At 37.4% G+C, this 24,713-nt stretch overlaps 1 protein-coding gene across 1 annotated transcript in view; it reads right to left on the bottom strand.

Annotated features, from left to right (window-relative positions):
- Nucleotides 1-1,708: 1,708 nt before the first annotated feature.
- LOC114031417 (solute carrier family 22 member 1-like) overlaps nucleotides 1,709-24,713 on the bottom strand; it is a 55,553-nt gene continuing 32,548 nt past the window's right edge. The window contains exons 7-11 of the mRNA XM_027846485.1: nucleotides 23,207-23,421; nucleotides 20,729-20,837; nucleotides 17,575-17,687; nucleotides 5,337-5,433; nucleotides 1,709-2,654 (exon numbers count right to left, since the gene is read on the bottom strand). Coding sequence (XP_027702286.1) covers nucleotides 2,588-2,654; nucleotides 5,337-5,433; nucleotides 17,575-17,687; nucleotides 20,729-20,837; nucleotides 23,207-23,421 — 601 coding nt within the window. The 3' untranslated portion in view covers nucleotides 1,709-2,587. The remainder of the gene's footprint in view (nucleotides 2,655-5,336; nucleotides 5,434-17,574; nucleotides 17,688-20,728; nucleotides 20,838-23,206; nucleotides 23,422-24,713) is intronic.

Raw genomic sequence — 24,713 nt, 5'->3', positions numbered from 1 at the left:
TTCCCAACCCTACATACACACACACACACACACACACACACACACCTCATATTCCCAAGGAACAAATCCACCTTTGTCCCAAGTCTAGGACCCTGCCCCCAACGTGAAAAGTAAATTAATTATTCAGTATGGACAAAATGTACCACAAGTCTTAGTGCAGTTTTAAGCTACTAAAGCTTAAATAAGATCTGGAAAGGGGAGTTTATTCCCACACAGAAAGGGAATTCTAAGCAATTAAAAAGTCACAGAATGATTAGAACAGAGTCCAATGACTTATTACTACTAGTATAATTCAGCCTTTATTGGGACACAGTTTCTTTGCAAAGCTGCTAATTAGTCATTTTATATTTCATCTGACTGTAGTACTGTCAAACACCAAAGATATCTTCTTTCCAGTGGTTTTATTTTGTGTGTGTGTGTGTGTGTGTGTGTGTGTGTGAAAGCCAGTCTCTACCCACTTCTGATGGTTCTATTGTGGCTTTGTACGATCCAGGGTTGCTGTGAGGATCAAATAAGAGAATATTTGTAAAGCATTGTGCAAACTGTAAAGGGTTATATAAATGCTAGTTATTAACATCATTGTTATTCTATAAATCCCTTGCAATTTTTCATTATTATGGTTCTATCTAAAGCTCTGGTGCTTTTCATGCCCTCTGATGGCTGTGTCATGAAGCATTTACCACATGAATGTGTAGTTCTTGATAATTGCAGAGAGCCAGATTTCACGTCAATATCATTGGAAGGATTTGCCTGTTTTGGACCCTGACAAATCTGTAGGATATAAGTGGCAAGAAAGAGAGACAATGACATGAAAGGGTAGGATTATTCTGTGTCCCACTTAGATTACATTTGCACCTAAGGCCTTTTGAAGGGTAAATGAATCACTGAACACCTTGGAAAGGTTCCAAGGCTGTTTTCTCACTTCTATCCTTAGGCTTTGAGTCATAATATGCCCGATGCTTTCTTGATTGCACAGGCAGATATTAACTCGTGATCAAAATCTTTTTACAAAAAGAAAACACTTTAACAAGTATCAGACATTCTTTGTTCCACAAAGAACCTCAGTGCATGTTTTTGTTCTGTGCTGAAACATAAGAAATCCTAATGTAAAAACAATGTACAGGAATACTCTGGTCACTTGTCTTAAGTTTTCTTCAGAAATATTGCCAAAACCTAAACAAATTGTGATGTGTGATTGTAGAGGAATATTATTGCACTGTCAAAATAATGAATCTGAAGAACTGAGTAAAGAAAGGAAAGACTCATGTCAACTGATACAGAGTAAAATAAGCAGAACCAGAAAAACATACACATATGGCTGCAACAATATAAATGGAAAAAAACAACAATAAAACTGAACAATGTGCACTTACAATGACCAAACTGGGCCCCAGGGAAGAGTTGAAGAAAATACATTTCCCTCCTTCCTTTGCAAAGAAGGAGAATTATGGTTGTGGAACATCATGTATGCTCTCAGACTCAGTTGATGCCTTGGTTAGTTTTGCTTCGCTATTTTTTTTTCTCTTTCTTTTTGTTTTTAGAAGCATGGCTCACTGGAGAAGAGGAGGGAAGGATATATTTGGAAATGAAGGGAGTGTGAAAACAAAAAAGAATCTATAAAAATGATTAGAGAAATATTCACAAAAAAAATCAAGGTAGCTGAAACTCATTACATATTAGAAAAAAGGCTCCAAAGTTTTGAGTCAAATGTTTATTCTTAACAAAGAAAGACAATCATCAAAGATCAGAAATCCAGAAGCAATGTATGATGGTAAGACCGAGTCTAACAGACCTGCCCTGTTCTTACAAAACTTAACAAAATAGTTGCATGTTCTTCATGTAATCCCATGGGATTTTATGTTTAGGATCATAGGTTTAGTGCTAAAAGGGAACTTTAGACGTCATTTAGAGTCTGAAAAACAAAATAATTTTAAAGAGAAAATTCCATTATATATCCTCAAATGGAAAACCATATTACCGTTGAATCAAGATGTCCATTATCTTTGACTATGAGTTATTCATACCAAAAAATGTCATAATCTAACCACATTTATTTCAAAATACCTACATTTTAGAAGGATTCAAAAGAAGGAAGAAGCCCTAGATTTGGAATTTCATCCTTGGTGTAGAGACCTCAAGAAAAAAACAGCTCTCGTTACCAATGCAGATTGTCATTCCCTCTGGTAATTTATAGACTTAGAGAGTTATCTGGGAGTTATGTGGCTTGCCTGGGTCACAGAGCTAGTGCCTGGTACATAAATGCTTATTAATTGACTGATAATAAAGTTATGATCACAACCCAAAGATCTTGATTTTTTTTTAAGATAAATAGGTAAAAAGTCAGTGCTGACTTCAGTGGGTTAGTGGAAGAACATCAACAAAACCAGAAATGATTTTTTAAAACTGTCACTGCCTTCTGGAGAGCTGAGCAAAAAGCAGATGGGCAAAGTATCAGAGAAGCAACAATAGAGCAAGACTAAAAGGAAATGTGTGCTTCTCATCGTGCATTTCTGATGGTTAGTCAATCTTCCTTGACCCAAAAAACCATTCCGACAAGGCTACATCTCTTTTCGAGGCTACATCTCTTTTAGTTGCCCATTTCCTTGGATTTTTCTATCTGAAGGAAGATCTTGTTTTCTTTGGGCTTCCTCTTCCTGTAGCAACCACACAAAACAAGACAAAATCAATCAACCTATTAGTAAAGGAGTAGTTTAGGAATTAGAAGGAAGAATGAGTCATTCAGGGAGCAAAAAGGAAAGAACTAAAATACAATAGACAAAGCAGAATTCTTAGAATGGCTTTGTAAATGATAATGATAACAGTAACAGCAGCTGACACTGAACTTTAAGGTTTACAAGGCATTTTACATACACTCTCATTTGATTTAATCACAATTTTTTTCAACTGTTTTTCTGCAGAATTCGTAGTATTATCTGCTTTCATCCTATTAAATAGACTAGGGAAAGATATTAATTTAGAAAGGCCAAGGTCACCCGCTGCATCCTGAACCATCACCAGTCATCTTGATTTTTGTCTTGCCACTGGACTTTGATGACTCTGGAGGAGAGAGTAAGGCTGATGACTTTGTGCAGTTCTGCCTCACTGAAATCCGACTCACATAAAAGTCAAGACATCATTTTTGTGATGTCATTTCTCTTCTTCAAGAAGGAAGGACAAACAATAACAATATTAAATATCTTTAAGCACCAGACATTTCTTTGTCCTTTATAAGCGTAATGAGGCATTTTCAGCTGGAACCTGTCCAAAAGGAATGGAATGCCAGAGTATTTTGCATGTTTTCTTATGTCATTGGGGGGGGAGGAACAATTGGAGAAATATTACCATGAATGAATGATAACCAGGACAACATTTAGAAAACTCAACCCTTGAGATGTCAGCACATTGTCACACTGATGGAAAGTGCTCATGTTCAAGGAGAAAGGAAACATAGCCTCAGTTAACTTCCCTTTCAAATCAAATCAACAAATATTTATGTCCTTTCCCTTGGCATTTTCCCTTGAAAGTAGATGAAAAATGGAAAATGATCTCTTTAGCAATGGGTTGAGAAGAATTGATATGGATTCTTTATTCCATTCCTGAATCACTCATTTGGTCCTTTGGGACTGACTGAACGAAATAACTGAAATTGCCATACTAAAACATTAAGAAGTAATGATTGAGTCATTAAAGGAGGAGTAGTACCATGGAAAGGGTGATGAACTTGGGGTCATAAGACCTGACTTTAAATCCTGGTTCTGACATTTACTATCTATGTGACCTTGGTCACTTTAGACACTTTACCTCTTAGTGCCTGATTTTCCATATCTGTAGAATAAAGGGTCTAGACTGGATTATCTCTAAGGTTGCTTTTAGTTCTAGACCTATGATCCAATCTGTGTTCAGATTCTGTCTCTAACACTAGCTGGGTAGTCTTGGGATGGTCATTTAATCTCTCACCCACAGTTTCCTGTCTATCAATGACAGCACCTACTTCCCAGGGTTGTTATGAGGACAAAATGAGACAATATATGTAAAGTGTTTTCCAAACCTCATAGTGATGATATATGTTAGTAATTATCATTAAAAATTATTTTTTAGCTCATACAACAAAAAGACATTAGAACTGAAGAAAGATGTATTAGCAGGAGTTAAGAAGTGAGTTAATCATTAAAATAGACACTCTTCTATTATCATTCTCCTACAACACATCACCATAGAATTTGCATGACCTGCCAATGATATCGTTAGATGCATGTTGTCCTGACAGAAAGGTTGAGAATTTATTGTAGTCTTCCATAAAATACAAGCTGTCAGTTGTAATGAACGACCTCATTTCTAGAGAGCTGATGGTGAAATAGACCTCCTTTTCAAAAGTCGAGTAAAGGATTGAGGTGTGGAATATGATATATGCTATCAGATGTCACTGTATCTGCTGGTTTTTAGTAAATGTTTTTGTTACAAGAAGGTGTTCATTTGTGGGTAAAAGCCATAAAAACAAAAAGTAGTAATAAAGTTTTTTAAAGGAACTCAATCAGTATAGACAAAGGAATCAGAATAACTCTAAAAATTGAAGAAGAACATCGTTTTCAATAATGTGCCCAACTCAGAGTTTTGTAAAACTTTTAAGAATGTAAGCTGCCTGAGGGCAAGGGCTGCTTCATTTTTTTCTTTGAGTCCCTAGTGCCTGGCACGTACTTAATAATAAACGGATGATAATTAATTAATATTATAAATAATATTACATTCAGCTTAATAAATGTTGGTTAATTGATTGATATAATCTCTCAACACTCACAGTCACAGTGTAAATACTGTCTTACTGTCTTTCCCCACTTTGATACATGCATTCTCCTTTGAAACACTAAAACCACCAGGGCTATTAACTACTTTTTCTGGGTCCTGAAAGATAAGCTTCTTTTGAAGATGATAAGAAGTTTTACAAACATTTGGGGTCATTCTCATAGTAGATCAAAGGGTTTTGGTTTTTTCTGCCACAGATTTATAGCCTCCTATAAATCAGGAGGAAACCTATCCCACTTGGACACAACAAAAGTTCCCACTGGGCTTCCTCACCCTGTTGCCTCAATTTCAAAGGATGATTGCCATCAGTAAATATGTTCCTGCCCTGACACAAAGACAGGTCCACCCTCTTTTCTCCCCAACCCCTTACCCCATATCACTAGTGAAATTAGATAAGAGACTCCTATCTCCCTTCTCCACCTGGGAAGCAGAGAACCAAAGATTCAGAACTTAAAGCCTGATCCTTTGCAGATGGCATTTCTGACGAGGGTTTCCTGTCACTGAAGGACCTGAGGACCACTGAAGCAGCATCTCACCCCAGGTTCTCAGCATCTTCAATGGTCTCTGGTAACATCTTCCCCTTTGTCTCTGGTAGGAGCAACACCATTCCACTGGCAAGCACGCCAATCACAGCTTCAAACAAAGCACATTTAAGAGAACTAATGAACAGCAGATATTTCTGAGATCATTCTAGATTTGATGATAAAAATGTGGGTCACATTATGTGAACCATTGTGTTTAGACACTTAAAGCTTTATCATGCCCTTACACTGATTGCATTAAATTAATTAAGATGGGGGCCTGGAACTCACCTCTTGCCAATGAATTAAAGTCAATGAAACAAGGTGTGGGGAGGAGGGTGTGTAGTACATAAGAAAATTGTAGTTGTTCCTTCCCCCCAAAGGAGGCCTTTTTTCACAACACATAGGGGGATAACTGAGATAGTTTTGGGATTAGAAGGGTCAATTTCACGTTCTTTTCTCCCTCCCACATAATGAGGAAGGTCTCTAGCGACCTAAATGCTAGGAAATCAACCCATGGAGTCTGACACCTCACGTGCATCCTTACACAACCAAGGCTGGACAAGCCAATGTCCTCAACCAGATGTAATTCATTACACTCAAGGGCAGCTGAGCATAAAAGGCCTGTCTGAGGCTATGAAAGTTTCTTGCGTGCTTGGCCTTAACATTTAGATAGGCTCAAACCCAGGAGGTTTATGACAGCTCTAAAAAAAGGCTCACCCTTGCTCTCAGCCCCCAGCCTTCTCTGACATTGAAGTAAGTAATTAAAAGGGGCAAAGTCAAGGCTCCAGAACACGGCCCATCGCTTATAAACGTCTTACTTTCCCATTTGTCCTTGGTAAATTTCAGAATCAGGGCTGGGGAGGAGGTTGTAAGGGACCACAGAAGGGATCTCCAAGGCTGTCTAGACCAGCCCACACCTGAAAAACCATCCCTTCTGTGACGCACACAAGAAGTGGCCAGCCTGCCTTTGCTTAAAGACCTCTAAGCAAAAAGAAACCCAAGAAGCAGAGCCCCAAAGCAGCCAATACCACATGTGAATCATTGCAATAGCCGTGAAGTTTTTCCTTCAATCCAGACAAAATTCTTTGCTCCTAATTTTGCCCCCTAGGGCCTAGCAGAACAAAGCTAATCTCTCTCGCACCTTAAGAACCTTTCAGGGGCAGCTAGGTGGCAGTAGATAAAGCTCTGGCCTTAGAATCAGGAGGACCCGAGTTCAAATACAGCCTCAGACACTTGATACTTACTAGCTGTGTGACCCTGGGCAAGTCACTTAACTCCAATTGCCTCCCCCACCAAAAAAAAAAAAGAAGAACCCTTCCCATACTTGAGGATTGCTATCACAGACCCAATATGTCTTCTCATCTCAAGCTAAATATCGCCCCTTCTTTGTACCCCAAACATTTAATAAGTGTGTACTGACAGACTCACAGGTCCTTCTACATCTCCTCATGTTACATGATGTCCAGCCCTTTGGCAGCCTGATCCTCCTCTTCTGACATTCTCTGGCTTATCAGAGACCTTTCCAAAGGCAATAGTGCACAGACCGCTGATGGGAAATGTGGAAGAACTGAGTTTAAGATCTGCCTCTGACAGGCACTGAATGTGTAACCTTGAACAGTTTGGCTAACCTCTTCCCCCAGGCAACTAAGACTGTCAGTTATGTGAAATGAAGAGAAGAGAGGAGAGGACAGGAGAGGAGAGGAGAGGAGAGGAGAGGGGAGAGGGGAGGGGAGGGGAGGAGAGGAGAGGTAGAGCAGAGGACAGACGAGAGGAAAAGAAGAAGGAAGGAAAAGAAGGAAAGCGAGAAAAAGAGAGAGAATAGAAAGAAGAAAGGAATAGATAAGATGACTAAATGAATGAATGAGTGAATAAATTAAGTAAGCTCCATTGGTACTTGCAACTGGATGGAGAAACAGTCCAAAACTACAGACTGGTACTGTCTTCAATTTTAATTAAATCTGCTAACAGGAAAAAAACTTAATACGATAAAGGTTATAACCACAAATGATGATGACTCAATAATAATCTTGGTGGGGAGGACTGGAATATATGCATGGTCCCCTATGTATTGTATTGTTAATAATTCTTTAAATGTGGAGTTGATGCTAGTGCTTTAGCATTTTAATTTATAGATGTCTTAGAAAATACTGGCGTGTTACTTACTATGGTTACCAAATATTTGAATGTAGTGAAGCAAACAGCAAGAATATTGCACAATTGAGAAAAATATCCCAACACTGTTGCCCTCTGCAAGGCCCAGCTCGCTGTAAAATGGTGCTGTGCCTCCCCCGAGTGTTTGCACGTCAGTGAAATCAGGTTAAAACCACCAGGGCAGCTTGACGGAGAAATGAGAAAGTCAAGCAAGGGCAATGTGAAGTCTGAGGGCTGGGTGAACCAGTTAAGGAGAGATCTGCCTGCAGGCTGTGCTTTGGTGGGGACTGTAGGAAAGGCAGGCAAGTGATGCCGAAAGATCAACAGATTTGTCCACAAAGGACGCACCTTATTTTAAAGCCAAACCTGGCTTGTGCCACTCACTCCCTGAGGGACCTTGGGTAACTCATTTCCCTTTAGAGTTGGAGTAGGTGACTTCGAGGTCCTGTCCAGCTCTAAATCTAAACTCCTATGACTTCTGACCCATGTTCCTTCTAGCCAATTCTATTTGCACATGAATCTCAGGTCTCTTCAGCACCAGAGAGCAGGACAGTCAGAAGTAGCTAGGTGGCATAGTGGAACTATCTGTAAAGCAGCTGGGCCAGAAGCAGAAAAACCCAAGTTCAAATCCAGCCTCAAACCCTTACTAATTGTGTGACCTTGGACACGTCAAACAGCTTCTGTCTGCCTCAGTTTCTTCAACTGTAAAAGAGGATGATAATAATGCCATTTACTTTCCTGGGTTATTGTGAGGATCAAGTAAGGTAATATTTGTAAAGGGCTTTGTACGGTGCTTGGCACATATAAATGCTTAATAAATGCTTGCTTCCTTTTTCCCTCCGGCACTGATTGCCTCAATGAATCATTGCCCAAGTAAGGAGGGAGAAGAGTGAGATAGGTTCAACCTATAGGTAATTATAAGATCATACAATTTTAACCCAACCATACTATGTAGTCAGAGGACCTGGGTTTAAATCCCTTACTAGTCATGTGACATTAGGCAACTCACTTAACCCCTCCTGGGCCTCCATTTCAAATGAAGGGGTTGAACTAAAAACCATAACCAGAGAGGTTAAGTAATTTGCCTATGGTCACATAGTTAATTTGTAACAGAGATGAGAATAGAGTCACTCAGTGAAAAAGGTGCTAAATTTGGGATTAGTGGACTTGAGTTCAAATCCTGGCTTTGCCTGTTACTACTTGTGTGCCTGGGCAAGTGATTTAACCTTTCTTAGCCTCAGTTTCCTCATCTGTAAAAGAAGACAATCAAACTAGATGATCTATAAGTCCCCTTCCAGTTCTAAATTGATGATCCCATGAATCCAGATCTCTTAATTCCCAATTCATTACTCTTTGCACCATGATACACTGCCACTTTCTAATATTACTTCTCAGTATCCTAGGGACAACTCTGCCTTTGACCTAATTCACTGTGAGCTTCTAGACCCTTATCCTTTTGTCTTTCGGGGAAGGGAGACAGAAGAAAGAGGGAGAGAGTGAAGGAGATGCCTAAAGGAGGCCTTCCCACCTCTCATCCCTTTTTCCCTGGGCACAGCTAAAAAGACAGTGGAATCCAACTGGGTCACATAACTACCCAATTAGAATTGGTAAATTTCTGATGGCAAAGTTTGTGAGGGCAAAGGGTACTTTCTTGATTGTCCCTCTCTCTGCAAGGACTAGATGTCAAGCCACCTATTAAGAACCAGGGCCTCCCACAAACAAAGCCTATGCAACCAAGATTAGAAGGAAGGTAGAAAATTGGGAAAGAATTTTTACAACCAGTCTCTCTGATAAGGGTCCCATTTCTAAAATACATAGAGAATTAAGTCAGATTTATAAGAATACAAGTCATTCCCCAATTGATAAACGGTCAAAGGATATGAACAGGTAGTTCTCAGATAAAGAAATTAAAGCATCTATAGTGATATGAAAAAATGTTCTAAATCACTATTGATTAGAGAAATGTGAATCAAAACAACTCTGAGGTACCACATCACACCTATCAGATTGGCCAACATGACAAAACAGGAAAATGATAAATGTTGGAGAAAATGTGGGAAAATTGGAACACTAATGCATCGTTGGTGGAGTTGTGAAATGATCCAACCATTTTGGAGAGCAATTTGGAACTACGCCCAAAGGGTTATAAAAATGTGCATACCCTTTGACCCAACAATAGCACTTCTAGGGCTATATCCCAGAGAGATCACACAAATGGGAAAAAGACCCACATCTACAAAAATATTCATAGCAGCTCTTTTTGTGGTGGCCAAGAATTGGAAATTGAGAGGATGCTCATCAATTGGGGAATGGCTGAGCAAGTTGTGAATGTAATGGAATACTACTGTTCTATAAGAAATGATGAACAGGCTGACTTCAGAAAAACCTGGAAAGACTTGTATGGTCTGATGCTGAATGAAGTGAGCAGAATCAGGAGAACATTATACACAGTAACAGCCACATTGTGCAATGACTAATATGACTTAACCTTTCTCAGCAATACAAGGATCTAAGACATCTCCAAAGGCCTCATGATGGAGAATGCTATCCACAAAGAAGAAAGAACTATGGGGTTTGGATGAAGATCCAAGCATACTATTTGCTATTTGTTTTCTTCTGCTGTGTTTTGTTTCCTCTTTCTGGTGGTTCCTCCTATTGGCTCTAATTCTTACTTACAACATCACGAATGTGAAAATATGTTTAATAGGAATGTATATGTATAACCTATATCAGATTTATGCCATCTTGGGGAGGGAGATGGGGAGGGAGAGGGAGAAAATGTTGAAGCTCAGGGGCAGCTAGGTGGTGCAGTGGAAAGAGCACCAGCCCTGAAGTCAGGAGGACCTGAGTTCAAATCTGACCTCAGACCAAACACTTGACCCTTACTAGCTGTGTGACCCAGGGCAAGTCACTTAACCCCAATTGCCTAAAAAAAAATTTAAAGCTCAGAAGCTTATGGAAGTGATTGTTGATAATTCAAAATAAATTAATTAAAAGAAAAGAAAAGAAAAGAACCAGGGCCTCAGGGGTCTAAGAGCTCTCTCTAAGAGCTAAGCCAGCACTCTAGAGTACCCAACATAACACTCAAAGTATAGTTTCTCCACTGGAAAATTGACTGTTCACTTGACTGTTCTTTTCTTTACTGAAGAAACAGTGGCTCTGAGATTTAAGGGATTTGCCCATGGTCTTACAGCCAGGAAGTAACTGAGGTAGGTGTTGAACCCAGTGCTCCTGAAGTCAGGTCTGTCTCTGGATCCATTGCCCCCTGTTTACTTTCACTAAGGTATCACCCATCTTCAAGGCAGTAGCATTGTAAAAGAAGACCACAGACCCAAAGGAAAGAACTGCTCATGGTAGAATTTCACGCACTAGCTGGGAAGATATTTTGTGACAAAGGAGCCCACCTAGAAATACTCAAATCATATCATGGAGTAAGAGGACATGGGTTCAAATTTTGACTCTACTAATTACACTCATGTGACTTTGGACAAGTCACTCAAACCTGTCTGGGCCTCACTTTCCTTATTTTTAAGAACAATGGTAGATAGTAATTTTCATGAAGAAACAACAAGAAAGAAGGTTGGGAATAGTAGTCATGGCATCTGATGTCTCTAAACCAATGTAGAATTATAAGTTAAACTTGGCATTTTAGTAAAAGAAGAATAAATTTGATTTCTTAGGTATCACCAAGTTTTGTGAGATAGGACTCTTAACTGGAATATGGCAATGAAAGAGTATACCTTATTCAAAATAAATTAAGTCAATAAAGGGGGTGAAGGAATAGCACCAGGTCTCATGAATGTTTAGATCTACATGGAAATTCACAAACTTGGCAAAAACAACTGAGCAGGGTGAGGATAAAAGGAAAGAGAAACAGTGTTATTATTGTCAGAGTTTACTACAAACTGTTTAGCCAGATGGAGGAAATAGATGATGCTTTCAGCACTCATACTGGCATAGAGAAAAGAAAGTAAAGATAGGAGACTTCAGTCATCTAAATATCTACTAGGAATTTCATCCCACTAAAAAAAAACTGATCATTGACAAATTCTCCACTTGATATCCTTCAGAAGATTAAATAATCTGTGTTGAACTATAACTCTGTATCTAATTCTAAAAAAGAAAAAATAAGTCAATGAAAAATAATATTAATAGTAACTAGTATTCATATAGTACTTTAAGGTTTGCAAAGTGCTTTACAAATATTATCTCATTTTATCCTTAGAACAAACCTAGGAGGCAGGTATTATTATTGTTATTATTAGCCTCATTTTATTGAAACTGAACCAGGCAAAGGTGAAGTGCCTTGCTCAGGATCACACAGCTAATAAGTACCTGAGGCTGGATTTGAACTCGGGTCTTCCTGATTTTAGGTCCAGCACTCTATCCAATGCACCCCCCAGAAAAGGAAACAACTAGAAACTGGGAAAATTACAGTTTGTTGCTGTAATCTACCAGCTACCAGGCCACTCTCTCCTTTCTCAAGTTCAGTATCTGGTTCACAATCTACTTCTGCATCCCAACTCCTGCCTTTATACTTGGAGATTTCAACAAACACACTGATGTCCCCTCAAATGTACTAGTCCCTCATTTCATCAATGACTTCAGCTTCTATGACCTTGACTCCATCTCAATCACCTATAGATCTGACTATGCTTTAGATAGCACCATAATCAATAAATAACCACGCTAATACTCCCGCCATTCTTAATTCTGAAATTTCCTTTTCTGGCAATAATCTCCTATCTTTCCAACACTCCCTCTGCCTCACTCCTCTAAATATATTTTTCATCCTTGCCACCCTTTTCACCTCTCCCTACTCTCCCACCTATTTCTTTCCTTCATAACCCTAACCTTACACTCAACTATGCATTATCTTCTACCCATGAACTCCTCCCTTTGTCCTGTCACATCCACATCTTACTGAATCCCAATCCTGATTCTTGTTATTATTGTTCAGTTGTGTCCAACTCTTTGTGACGCCATTTGGGGTTTTCTTGGCAAAAATACAGGAGTGATTTGCCATTTCCTTCTCCAGCTCATTTTACAGATGAGGAAACTGAAGCAAACAAGGTTAAGTGACTTGCTCAGGATCACATAGTTAGAAAGTATCTGAGCCCAAATTTGAACTCAGGAAGATGAGTGTTACTGATTCCAGGCCCAGCGCTCTATTCACTATGCCATGTAGCTGTCCCAAAAGTTGCATGCCCTGATTTACCCCCATGAGTTTCTTTCTCTGCTCCTATTCCCATGCTGCTGAACATGTCAGGAGGAAATAATATAATCTAAGATTGGGATTAGATTCACTAGAAATGTTAGTCATCTAACTTCAGCTGGGCCTCATTGCTATATTGTGGTCTTTTTATTCTGAATTACTCCATTTCTCATTTCCAACAGGGTTTGTTCTAAACTTCCTTCACATCAATGTCCTTCTTTCCCATTTCTGGCATCTCAGGACCTCATCTCCAACTTTCCTGGAGAAAACTGAAGCAATTTGCCCTGAGTTTCCTCTTCTCCCTTACTATGCATCTCAAATCTTCTACATCTCCCCTCCCCATCTTCTATTCATTTGCTCCAGTCTCTGAGGAAGAGATGTCCTTTTTGCCACAGCCAATTTGTGACCTTGATCCCTGCCTCTCCCACCTCCTATAGGTATTTATGCTTTCAATAATTCTCTCCCCTTCCTTACTTCTCTCTTGCTCACTTTCTTTCCTTCTCACTCTCTTCTTACTTATTAGTTCTTTCCACAATGCCAACAGACATGCCCAGTTCTTTCTCTTTCTGAAAAAAAACCCTCTACCTATTTATCATTTAATCCTATCTATCCTGTTAAGCTATTGTTCTGCCTTCTTTAACAGCTAAACTCCCAGAAAGAAACATTTAGACTTGCTTCCTTCACCTTCTTACCTCCCATTTGCTTCTCCATTCTTTACAATCTGACTTTCAACCCCAATTGACTGAAACTTCTCTTTCCAAAGTTGCCAGCAGTCTTGTAATAGCTAAATCCAATGACCCTTTATCAATCTTCATCCTTCATGAATTCTTTGCATTTTTTCAGCCATCCTCTGTACCTTGGTTTTTGTTATATTCTTCCTCTCCTGATCTATTTGCCTAATCATTCATCATTTCTCTATATATACTTTCTGTTGGCAATCTAATCTGCTCCCATGATTCAATTATATTATCAATTGAAATAACTCTCAAATTTTTGGTATCCAGCCCTAATCTCTTTCATGAACTTTCTGAACTCCAGCCACACATTGCCACTTTCCTGGTAGACATCTCTATCTGTATAAATCCCAATCAAATTTAAATTGTCCAAAGTAGAACTACAAATGAACTTTCCCCCAAACTTCCCTCTTTCTGTCAAGGACACTATCATTTTAGTCACCCAGTTTCATAGTTTCGGTTTAATCTTTGACTCTTCCATTTCTGTCATGCCCTTGTCCTCTATCCCCTACCCCCCCCCATATCCAACCAATTGCCAAATCTTATTGATTTTGGCAATACAATAAAAAAATTATCCCAAGGAAAGAAAAATAAGAATTCTTGAGCAATGGAAACATTTCTTATTTACATTTCTAATTCCTGTGAAACCCAGAACAAGGTATCATGTGTGACATGCTCTTAATAAATGTTTGTTAAACCAATACTGAACCTAAAGGGAAGACATATAATTGAAGGGATATTCATTGCACATGGTTAGGCTGTACCAATGTAATATATTTTAAAAAGGATAATGACTCAATTAATTTGCTGATTTAGTGCTATACCAAACCACTCTTGGGTTACTTGATAGACCTAGACCAAAAAAATTTATTTGAAACAACCAAAGCTCTTAAATCTTAAGGGAAATAATGGAAAAAAAATAGGAAAGAAGGAGACATAGAACTTCAAGACTTCAAACTTTGTTATAAAGCAATAAACATGATAACTATTTGATAATGATTAAAAATAGGAAAGTAGATCAAAGGAATAGATTAGATAAGTAGGAATTTGAAACTATTTAATAGCAGAGCCCATTGCTCAATAAATGTAATAAAACCAATCTCTAGGGGAAGGACACCTGGAAAATTTGGTAAACAATTTGGAAAAATATGGGTTTAAATCAGCCTCTTATATGTCAAAGTAAGTTCCAAATGGTTACATGATCTAAATATAAAAGGTTATATCATTAAAAAATTAGAGGAGAATGGAAGGCGGTACTTTTCACATCTCTGACTATGAGGAGAATTCTTAATCAAACAAGAGATAGGAGCGATCATAAAAGAGAAAAGAGAAAAAAATTGACTGCATAAAATGTAAAGTTTTGCTTCAACAAATGTAACTGAGACAAAGGAAATTTTCAATTGGGAGAAAAATAATCTTTGCAGCAAATATTTCTGATAAAAGTCTGATATCTAAGACATATAGGGAAATGGCACAAATATATAAGATTGAGAGTCTTTTTCCAAAAGATAAGAAAAAAATATAAAATGTTTTCAAAAAAAACTGCTAACTATCAATAACTAAATGAAATGTTGCTTCAAATAACTATATAAGAGAAATTCAAGTTAAAACAACTCTGAGGTTTCAACTCACAACAAACAAATTGTCAAAGATGGCAAACGTTGGAAATAGCCAGTGTTGGAAAAGTCATCGGAAGATGGGCACACAAATAAACTGTGAAGCAGTCCAACCATTCTAGAAAATAATTTGAAATTACATAAGAAAAGTCACTAAACTGTTGCTTTGATCCAGAAATTCCACAGCTAGGTATATATAGTCCTCTGAATATAATAGAGTATTTTTAATTAAGAACTGATGGACAAGGTGCAGGTAGGTGGTACAGTGAAGAGAGCACCGGCCCTGGAGTTAGGAGGACCTGAGTTCAAATGCGGCCTCAGACACATAATACTCACTAGCTGTGTGACTCCGGGCAAGTCACTTAACCCCAATTGCCTCACCAAAAAAAAAAAAAAAATTTTATGGATATAAGGAATTTAGAGAAGACTTGAATAAATTCATACAGAGTGAAATAAACAGAATCAGGAAAATTATTTACACAATGACTACAACAATATAAATGAAAGGAAGATGGGAGTAAATGTTGAATACTATATAAATGTAATATCTTGATCCATAAGGAAAGTGGGGGAGGGAATGCACACACTTTCTTTTTTTCTTCAGAGATGTGTGGGATTATGGGTTCAAGAAGTAGCACTTACTATCAGATGCTTGCTGTTGTCTTGCTGGCATTTATATGGAAATGAGTGTGATAAAACAAAAGACACCAATAAAACAGACAGACAGACAGACAGATAGATAGATAGATAGATAGATGGATGGATTCTGAAAAATCTAGTGATTGATGATAGCAACTATTTAGTTGCTAATGACAGCAATAGAGGTTGTTACCTGATGTACTCCAATTGTGGAAGGACATGTACATGAGATTCATATAATCAAGGACAAAGACAGAATACTGGCACAATTCTATAAAAATAATACCAGAAGAGCTTTCCAAAATAAACCAAAGCTGTGGAAAATGCTAAGGACAACAAAAGTCTTTTAGAAATTGTTTCTCTTCTATTCCTTAGTAGGACAAATAAGATAAGCCTTTTCTGCCCAAGATAAATGAGAAAGTTGGTGAAAGAAAGTCTTGATGTTTTAAACATATTCACGTCTCTGAAGGTGAATGTATTACATCAAAGAGGACTGAAATACTAGCCAATGTTATTGTTAATCTATTATTTTTAACTTTGAGGAATTAATTATACAGAGAGAGGTACAAAAAGATAAAAGATGGGCAAATTTCCTGATTTTCAAACATGTAAAATAAGTATACAATAGTTCAGAACCCACAGGTTGGTGATCTTACTTCAATTCCTGGGAAAATTCTAGAACAGAAAATTCAAGACCATAGGTAAACACTTAGGAGAGGAGACAATGATTCTCAGGACCCAGAATAGGTTCACTAAAAATAAATAATGCCAACCTCTTCTAATCTTTTGTTTTTTGGATAGGGTTACTAGAATAGCAGATCAGAGAATATTGTAGGCTATCTTAATTTTAGTACATCTTATTAGTACATCTAACTCTCTTATGATATGTTTGTGGACAAAATGTAGAAATATAGACTGAATGAGAATAGTTAAATGGACTTTTAGCTCATTAATCAACTCTACCCAAAAAATTAATAGATCATAGAATAATGATATTTTATAGCTAGCATTCATATAATACTTTAAGTTTTGCAAAGCACTTTGCATATTTAACTCATTTGATCCTCACAACAACCTGTGAGGCAGATAAAGCTATTATTCTCATTTTACAGATGAGGAAACCGAGGCACATATGAGTTGAGTGACTTGCCTTTAAATGTCAAAGGAGTTTGCATCTTATCCAGGGGGTGATAGGAAACTGCTGAAGCACCAAGTGAGTGACATGGTCAGACCTGGACTTTAGGATATCAATTTGGCAGCTGTGTAGAGGATGACATTCAGAGAGAAGAGGCTGCATATGGTAGGACCAATTAGGAGGCCATTGCAATGGTCAGGATGAGAGACGGTGAGGGACTGAATAAAGTTAGTTATGGTATGAGTGAAAAGAAGAGATTGAACACAACAGATTTTGTAGAGGTAGAACTGAGAAAACTCAATAACTGGATAGATGTGGGGATTAAGTGAGAGTAAATAATTGAGCTTAGATTCAAGGCTTTGAATCCAGGGAACTAGAAGAATAGTGGAACACTTCACAGAAATAAGGAAATAAGAAGGAGAGGAAGGTAATAAATTCTGCGTTGGACCTGTTGAGTTGGAGATATTGAGATATCCTCAGGCTCTTCAGATAGAGATGCATGCCATCTGATTAGCTCCTATATTAACAAACTTTTCTTGCTAACTAGGTGCTAGGTTCAGTATTTTTTGCTCTGCTGCTGCAGTATTGCAAATGTTATCAACACCCTCTAAATTTCAATGCACTGAAGAAAAGCCCCTGTCACCTCACCTTAGTTATGATTCTGATGACTGTCCTGGTTACTTGAAACATCCCTAGGCATTGTCAATTGTACTAGGCAGAAGAGAAAGTCCATCTTCCATGGCATTGAATGAAATCTTACCAAATAAAATAAGGGGTAACTTGTACCAAATTTCTGTCAGTCTGAAGACAATAAAAGGGGTTACAATTCCACCCACATCACACAAGGAAGAGCAGACCATCACTCCAAGATTCCTAATAAAAGGAAGAGAACAAAAAAGATTAAGCCCTTAGGTTACCCAAATGTCAAACTTACACAATTAAATAAAATATCTACATCTTTGAAAAGCAGATATGAAAATTAATAGAAAATTGCCAGTAAAATGAGCTGAAAGCTTAGTAAAGAATAGTCACCTAATGATAAAGGAAAGCCTGTTTCCTCATCTGGAAAATGGGAATAATAATAATAATAATAATAATAATAACAATAATAATATATGTGCTACCAAGGCAATAGAATGTACTGGAAAGAGCATTGGATTTGGAATCAAAGGACCTACTCTCAGTTCCCAGCTTTACTACCTGGTGTGACTGAGCAATTCACTTAATCTCTCTGGGCATTACCTTCTTCATTTTTAAAATGAGACAAGCAATTGGACTAGATGAATTTCAAGGTCCCTTCCAGCTCAGCAATCCTATGATCCAACTTCACGGTGGTGTGGTAAAGAGAAAACAAGATTACAGAAGTAACATATTCCCCAAAGCATAAAGTGCTGAAGAAATATGAGCTGTTATTGTTATCATCCTATATTTTTATTTATTTTTTTCATTCTTTATTACCGAAACTTAAATACATAATAAAAAGAAAAAGAAACATTATAATCTTAAATGTTGAAACTTAAATACAAAATAAGAAAAAGAAAAAAAGCATGCCATATGCACAGCAGAACAGAAGAAAGGATTCAAAATATATAGCAATAAATTTCCATTTCAAGAAAGCCTATACAATAAATACTACACATTGTGTAGAGCATCCTATATTTTTAAAAAGAACCCTTGTTAAATCTAGACATCAACAGACTTTATTCACAAATGTTCAAAGGTCCTTTAGGGGACTGTATTACTTGATTTTCCTCCTTATAAGACCAAGCTCTAGGAACCTTTGAATTTTTAAGATTTAAACAAGCCCTTGGGGACCAGTGACCATGACAATGGAATTGTTTTTGCTTTGCTGCTTTTAGACTTCTGGCTCAGATCTTCAAGAGAGGCATTGAATTCAAGAGAGATTTTTTGTCTTCATTTAAACTTTGTAAGTTTCCAGTCAGTCTTCCCTCCCCTTCATAAGCACTTCAGAGAGGAATACGGAGGAGGCAGGAAAATATTAATAATAATAATTCATATTCGTGATACTTTCTAGTTTATGAAATTATTTCCTCCTATCAACTCTGCAAGGTAGCTGGTCAAGTATTATTATTCCCAATTTACAGCCAAGGAAACTGAAACTCAAAAAGGTGAAATAAAAATAATATTATTAATAATAATAAAAGTAGATAACATTTATATGATGCTTAGTAGTTTGTAAAGTCTGTAAATACTATCTCATTAGACATGTACAAAGTCAAAGGGCTGGTAAGCAGCAGAACTCAACATGGACTCAACAGGTCCTACTATACACTATTGCTGTACTAGATGGGAGCTTAGGAGAGGGTTAATAGAAACAAAAATTGAAAGCAGAGATAGCCAAAGAGTTGCCCATTACAAGTTCTCCTGGTTTTCAAGTCAACTCACATTCCAAAAGACTCATGATGGAAAATGTTATCCACAGCCAGAGAAACAATTACTGAGTTTGAATGCAGATTGAAGCATATTATTTTCTCTCTTATTTTTCTTCCTCATGGTTTTTCCCTTTTGTTCTGATTCTTCTTTCACAACATGACTAATATGGAAATATGTTTAATATGATTGTGTGTGTGTATATATATATATGTATATATGTGTGTGTATATATGTGTGTATATATATATATATATGTGTGTGTGTGTGTGTATATATATATATATATAGCTTACATCAGATTGCATGCCATCTTGGGGAGGGGGAAAATTTGAAGAATCAAAATCTTATAAAAGTGAATGTTGAAAAATAAAAATTAATGAATTAATATTTTTTAGAAAAAAGCTCACAGAGTGGTAAGGTAACACAGCAAATGTGAGCCTAGTCAACAATGGTTTTTTTTTAAATGGGTATAAATGGACTTTCCCCAGACTGACAGCCTTATGAATAACAGGATTTTGTTTGTACTTCTCTGGGTCCAAGTCCAAGTTCATTTGCCCAGTCATTTGCTCACTGTGTGGCTTTCCAGGAGTCACTCAGCTTATCTAGGTTTCAGAAATATGGGGGATGATGTTTAAACAACCTGCCTCGCAGGACCACTCTGGAAATTAATTTATTTTGACATAATATAATGCAGTATGGGCACTGTGTAACCTGTTAAAGACTATATATATGCCATCTATTGTGCAGTATAGGTATTGGTGTGACAGGTATAAGTCAACTATGGCACATTTTCAGTGATGGGAGAAGGGTTATACCACAAGATATATATGGTCAGAAAAGGCAGTGGGCTAATCATGGACTGAGATCAAGATATCCGGATGAGCAGCTCAGGCATGGTACTGATGCTCATAACATGTTTAAAAAGAAAAAACCTTGAGAAGACCCTTCAGTAGCTCTATTAAAAAAAAACAACAAACATATGGGAGAATATAGACAAGGGTTATACAAGATGAGAAGGCATGGATGAGTTGCTATCCACAGTAGTAGAAAGAATGCCTGCATAGCTGAGATCATGAATCCATTAAAATATTAAAGTGCATATGCTTTATCTTCCATACTTGATTATGAGGTCCCTCAAAATTGGAACCATGTTTTCTTCAGTATTGTATGCCCCAAGAACACCTATCATTGTGCCCTAGAACATAGTAGGTCCTCAGATTTTATCAAGTGAATTCAATTCTGCCCATTGAAACCATAGACAAACCACCCTACATAAAATACTGTATATATGGGTTAAAAAACAAATATATATGTACATGTATACATACATAAATACATACACATATACATTTATATTATGGAGGGAGAGAGAGAGCATTCAACATCGGCCATCTGTCCTACTTCAGAGAATTACTTCTAAATATCTAAGTACAAATCATTAAACCTGACTAGCACCCATGTTATCTACCAATTTCAGTAGCCACACCTCACTCCACACAGGTTCAAAGAGAGTCACTCACCTGACAAATGTGGGATATAGTTCTGCATTCACTAAACAAATCAACTGAACTGCAATAGTAATTCCCAACCTGCTAAGGCATGCCATAGTCACTTTTAACCAGTGCATATCTGGAAAGAAAATACAAAAAAATTGTTTGAAATGTGAAAAGGGATTCTGCCCTTTGGGTTATGTTAAGAAACCATATTCATCAGGTTTTACTATGAACACTTCATAACTGGTTCAGAAAATCTAAGAATCCATGAACTAAGAAATGACTTCTTTGATTTCTTCAGAAAAATTTCCCTACTGATTCAAAGCTGCTAGGTGGTACATTGCATACTGTTGGATATGAAGTCTGAAAGACCTGAGTTCAAAAACTACATTATAAATTATTTACAAGCTTGTGTGCTTGTGTAGGAGCTACAATTTTGTAGAGACCTTAACGTAAGTCAAATTTTGGTGTTTCTAGAGGAAGCTATAGAGAGACACCAGCCTCAGTTTCCTTATCTATAATATGGGGATGATAATAACACCTACCTCTTAGGGTTGTTGTAAAGCCCAAATGAGATAATGTATATGAATAATAAAAAATCATCAATGTATTAATTATGCTAATCACAATGATTGATTAAGTTAATGAATTACAATAAAAACAATAAATTATAAATTATTATCAATATTATCAGAACTTAAGAGCCAAGTAGCCCTGGGACTATGATCAAACAGATCACTCATAAGATGTAGAGAGGATACCAGACATTATTTTCCCTTGGCCACAGCAACCCACTACTGATATAAAATTTGATTCATTCTGCTCAAGGCTTCATTTGAGAGACGAAATGGTGTCTGAGGAATTTCTTTACTCTGCTGAATTCAATGCACTCTAACTTCATTTGTCTTCTTTCCTCTGCTTTTTATCCAAGAAGAAATTTAGTTAAGAAACCAAGGGCTTGAGAACTCTTGATTGGGACTAGACAAGGACCCAAAACAGCAACCCACTATATCTCTTGTGCCAGAAATAAGATGTTTAAAATCTAGAATCTATGGGGAGATATTTGTTTAGAAAGTCTAGACGATATCGTCTAGAACTGAAAACTCCCTGAATCCTTAATAAAAATACAACCAATGCACTAGAGAAGTAAACAACTCTAGAAGCAGATTCTCTTCTCTGTTACAGAGTTCCCTAATGTGTATTCAGTTCTAAACCTACACTAATTTGTCACCTAGGACAGTAAGGGCCACAAAGGCAGCATGCACCATCTTAACTAACCTTTGTCTTTTCCCCAGCACCTAGCAGAGTACCTGCACACCGTAAGTACTGAGTAAATGTTTGTGCAAAATCCAAGTATTATAATTTCCAAAAAGAGAACTACAATGCCTGCCGAATGATGACATAGGGAAAATTAGTCCCTAATTTTTAAAGAGGGCTTTAATCTCATTCCACTGGGTAATCAACCATTCCAGGACACCCTCTGCTCTGTTTCCTCTCTTTGTGGTGTCTTGCACATAGGAGGTGCTTTATAAATGCTTATTGAATTGTTTCCTTCAACTTATTTTGAAAGGAAGAGAAGAAGGGAATTTGTGACTTTTTAAGGGAAGGAAAGGGGAATAAGCATTTATAAAATGCCTACTATGTTCCAGGCACCATGCTAAGTACTTTACAAGTATTATCTCATTTGATCCTCACAACAACCCTGGGAGGTAAATGCTGTCATTATCCCCATTTACAGTTGAGGAAACTGAGGCAAACAAGGTCAAAGACTTATCTAGGATTACATAGCCAGTGAGGCTAAATTTGAACTCAGGTCTTTCTGACTCTAGGCCTAATGCTCTGCACCACCTAGCTGCCACAGAAGGCTTGAAATTGAATTGAACTAAATTCCCCCACCTCCAAGTTTACCTTTTTTTTTTTGTCTAGGCCTTTGATATCATTCGTATAGGGAGCTTTAGTCAGAAAATTCTCCTACCACGAAATCAGCATCTGCTCTATACCTTCAGCATTAGTGTCTGTGGCATCAGGATCACATAGTCATTATATGTTTAGAGACAAGATTTGAATCAGATCTTTCTCACTCTAAAGCCAGCTCTCTATTTACTATGCCACACTGCCTCTCAAGCCCAAGATAACCAAGATAATGTTGTTCTCAAGAACTCAAATTTTATGGGGCAGTTTCTAGAATACTGTTCACAGAAACTATGTCGAATGACCCAAGGAGCTAATAGGTCCAGTAAACAGTTCATGAAAACTTAGAAAAATAATAAATTTATCTTGATGTTAATTTGAAAGAATTAGAATTGGCAAAGAATGTGGGAGGAGGTTTATTTGCTGTACTTAAATTTGGGAAGAATTTGCCCGGTTCTATTTAGCTTGGATCACAACAGTGTGTAAGATATTACACATTACTTTGTCTCTGTTCTAGTTCCAAAAGCTTATCAAAGATAAAACGTGATTCCCCAAAATGGACAAATGGGACAAGAATGAAAACAGACAACTCACCATCTGGGATAAATATCATGATAAGACAAGCTACCCCTCCAATAAAATTTGAGGTAGCTAAAGGATAGCGGCGGCCAACGCGATCAATGGTGAAGATGATGATGAGGGAAGCTGGGAATTCAACCAAAGAGGAGTAAAAGAAATCCAGGTAAAGGTTAACAGCTGTGGCCCCCATGTACATAATGAGACCCTGATAAAGCACAGCGCCTGAGAACCTGAACAAAAAAGATGCTCCAAGTTAAAGTTAGGCTTCCAGAAAGATGAGAAATTTGTGGTTTTTGTTTTTTAAGAGAATGAAAAGGGAATCAACATTTATGGAGCACCTACTATGCACCATGCAATGTGCTAAGCATTTTACAAAATTATCTCATTTGATCCTCACAATGACCCTGTCTGGTAGGTGCTATCATTATCCCCATTTTACAGTTAAGGAAACTGAGGCAGACAGAGGTTAAGTGACTTGCCCAAGGTCACATAGCTAGTAAGCATGAGAGGCATTTGAACTCAGGTAATTTCAATTCTAGACCCAATGCTCTATCTGCTAGAATGACACCTTGCTCCCTCCTCAAAGAGGAGATAGAGGAGCATTTTATAAACATGATTTATGAGAATAACTGGAGGGAAAATGAGCTTCAGATCCTATTCAGAATATAACAATAATCAGAGAGGAATAACTGTCAGAAATTTTAAAACAATTCTCAATAGAGATAGGAAGGATATGAGATACTCCCAGACTCTCTTTAAGATCAAATGTGTTTTAAAAAGCCATTCTCTCTTTTATCCTGTAGCATTTGCATCCATATTTGTGGTGAATGAGACAGTGGGCTCTAGTCTATGGCACACAGATTTATTATAGAAACAGGTAAGATACTCTAAGCATTAGGGAATTAAGGGAATTAGGGAATTAACATTAAGGAAATTTACCAAGTTATTGTAGGGAGAACCGTATCTGTTTTTTAAAATGTTATTTGGTTAGCTAGATACACACAAAGATACATACATACATAAATATATATGTACACATATACATGCGTACATATATGCACATACACACACATATATATGTTGATTATAGTAAACCTGATAGAAGATTTTCATCAAGAGAAAAATAAATGCCATTTCCAAGCAACCAAATTTCACATCAGCTCCAAGAAAAATTGAGATTCCTATTTTTAAATCTCTCTATTTTGGAAACAAAAATACCTAAAAGTAAGCTCTTCAGAATGTCCAGAAAAGCTCAGAAAAACAAATTCGTTAGGAGCTAGACTAACTTCTACCTCTTGCAAAAGAGTCATAGGAATGGGGAGGAGGCAAAGAGCTCGTCATGACTTAACTCAGGGCTAAGAGCAGGAGCTGTGACAGGTGTACCTGCCACTCAGTTGAGCACAGCTCAACAGAAAGATGAAGTATAGTTACCCCTTCCACATCTCAACTTTCCCTATCATGGTTTCAATGTTTCTCAGGTCAGCATAAAAAATTAAATGGGATTTTTGCGAAAACCACAGAT

The sequence above is a fragment of the Vombatus ursinus genome, unplaced genomic scaffold, assembly GCF_900497805.2.
Source record: "Vombatus ursinus unplaced genomic scaffold, bare-nosed wombat genome assembly UNPS02015175.1, whole genome shotgun sequence".
Taxonomy (NCBI): domain Eukaryota; kingdom Metazoa; phylum Chordata; class Mammalia; order Diprotodontia; family Vombatidae; genus Vombatus; species Vombatus ursinus.
The sequence above is the reverse complement of the archived record's forward strand: the minus strand, read 5'-3'. Positions and strand labels throughout refer to the sequence as shown.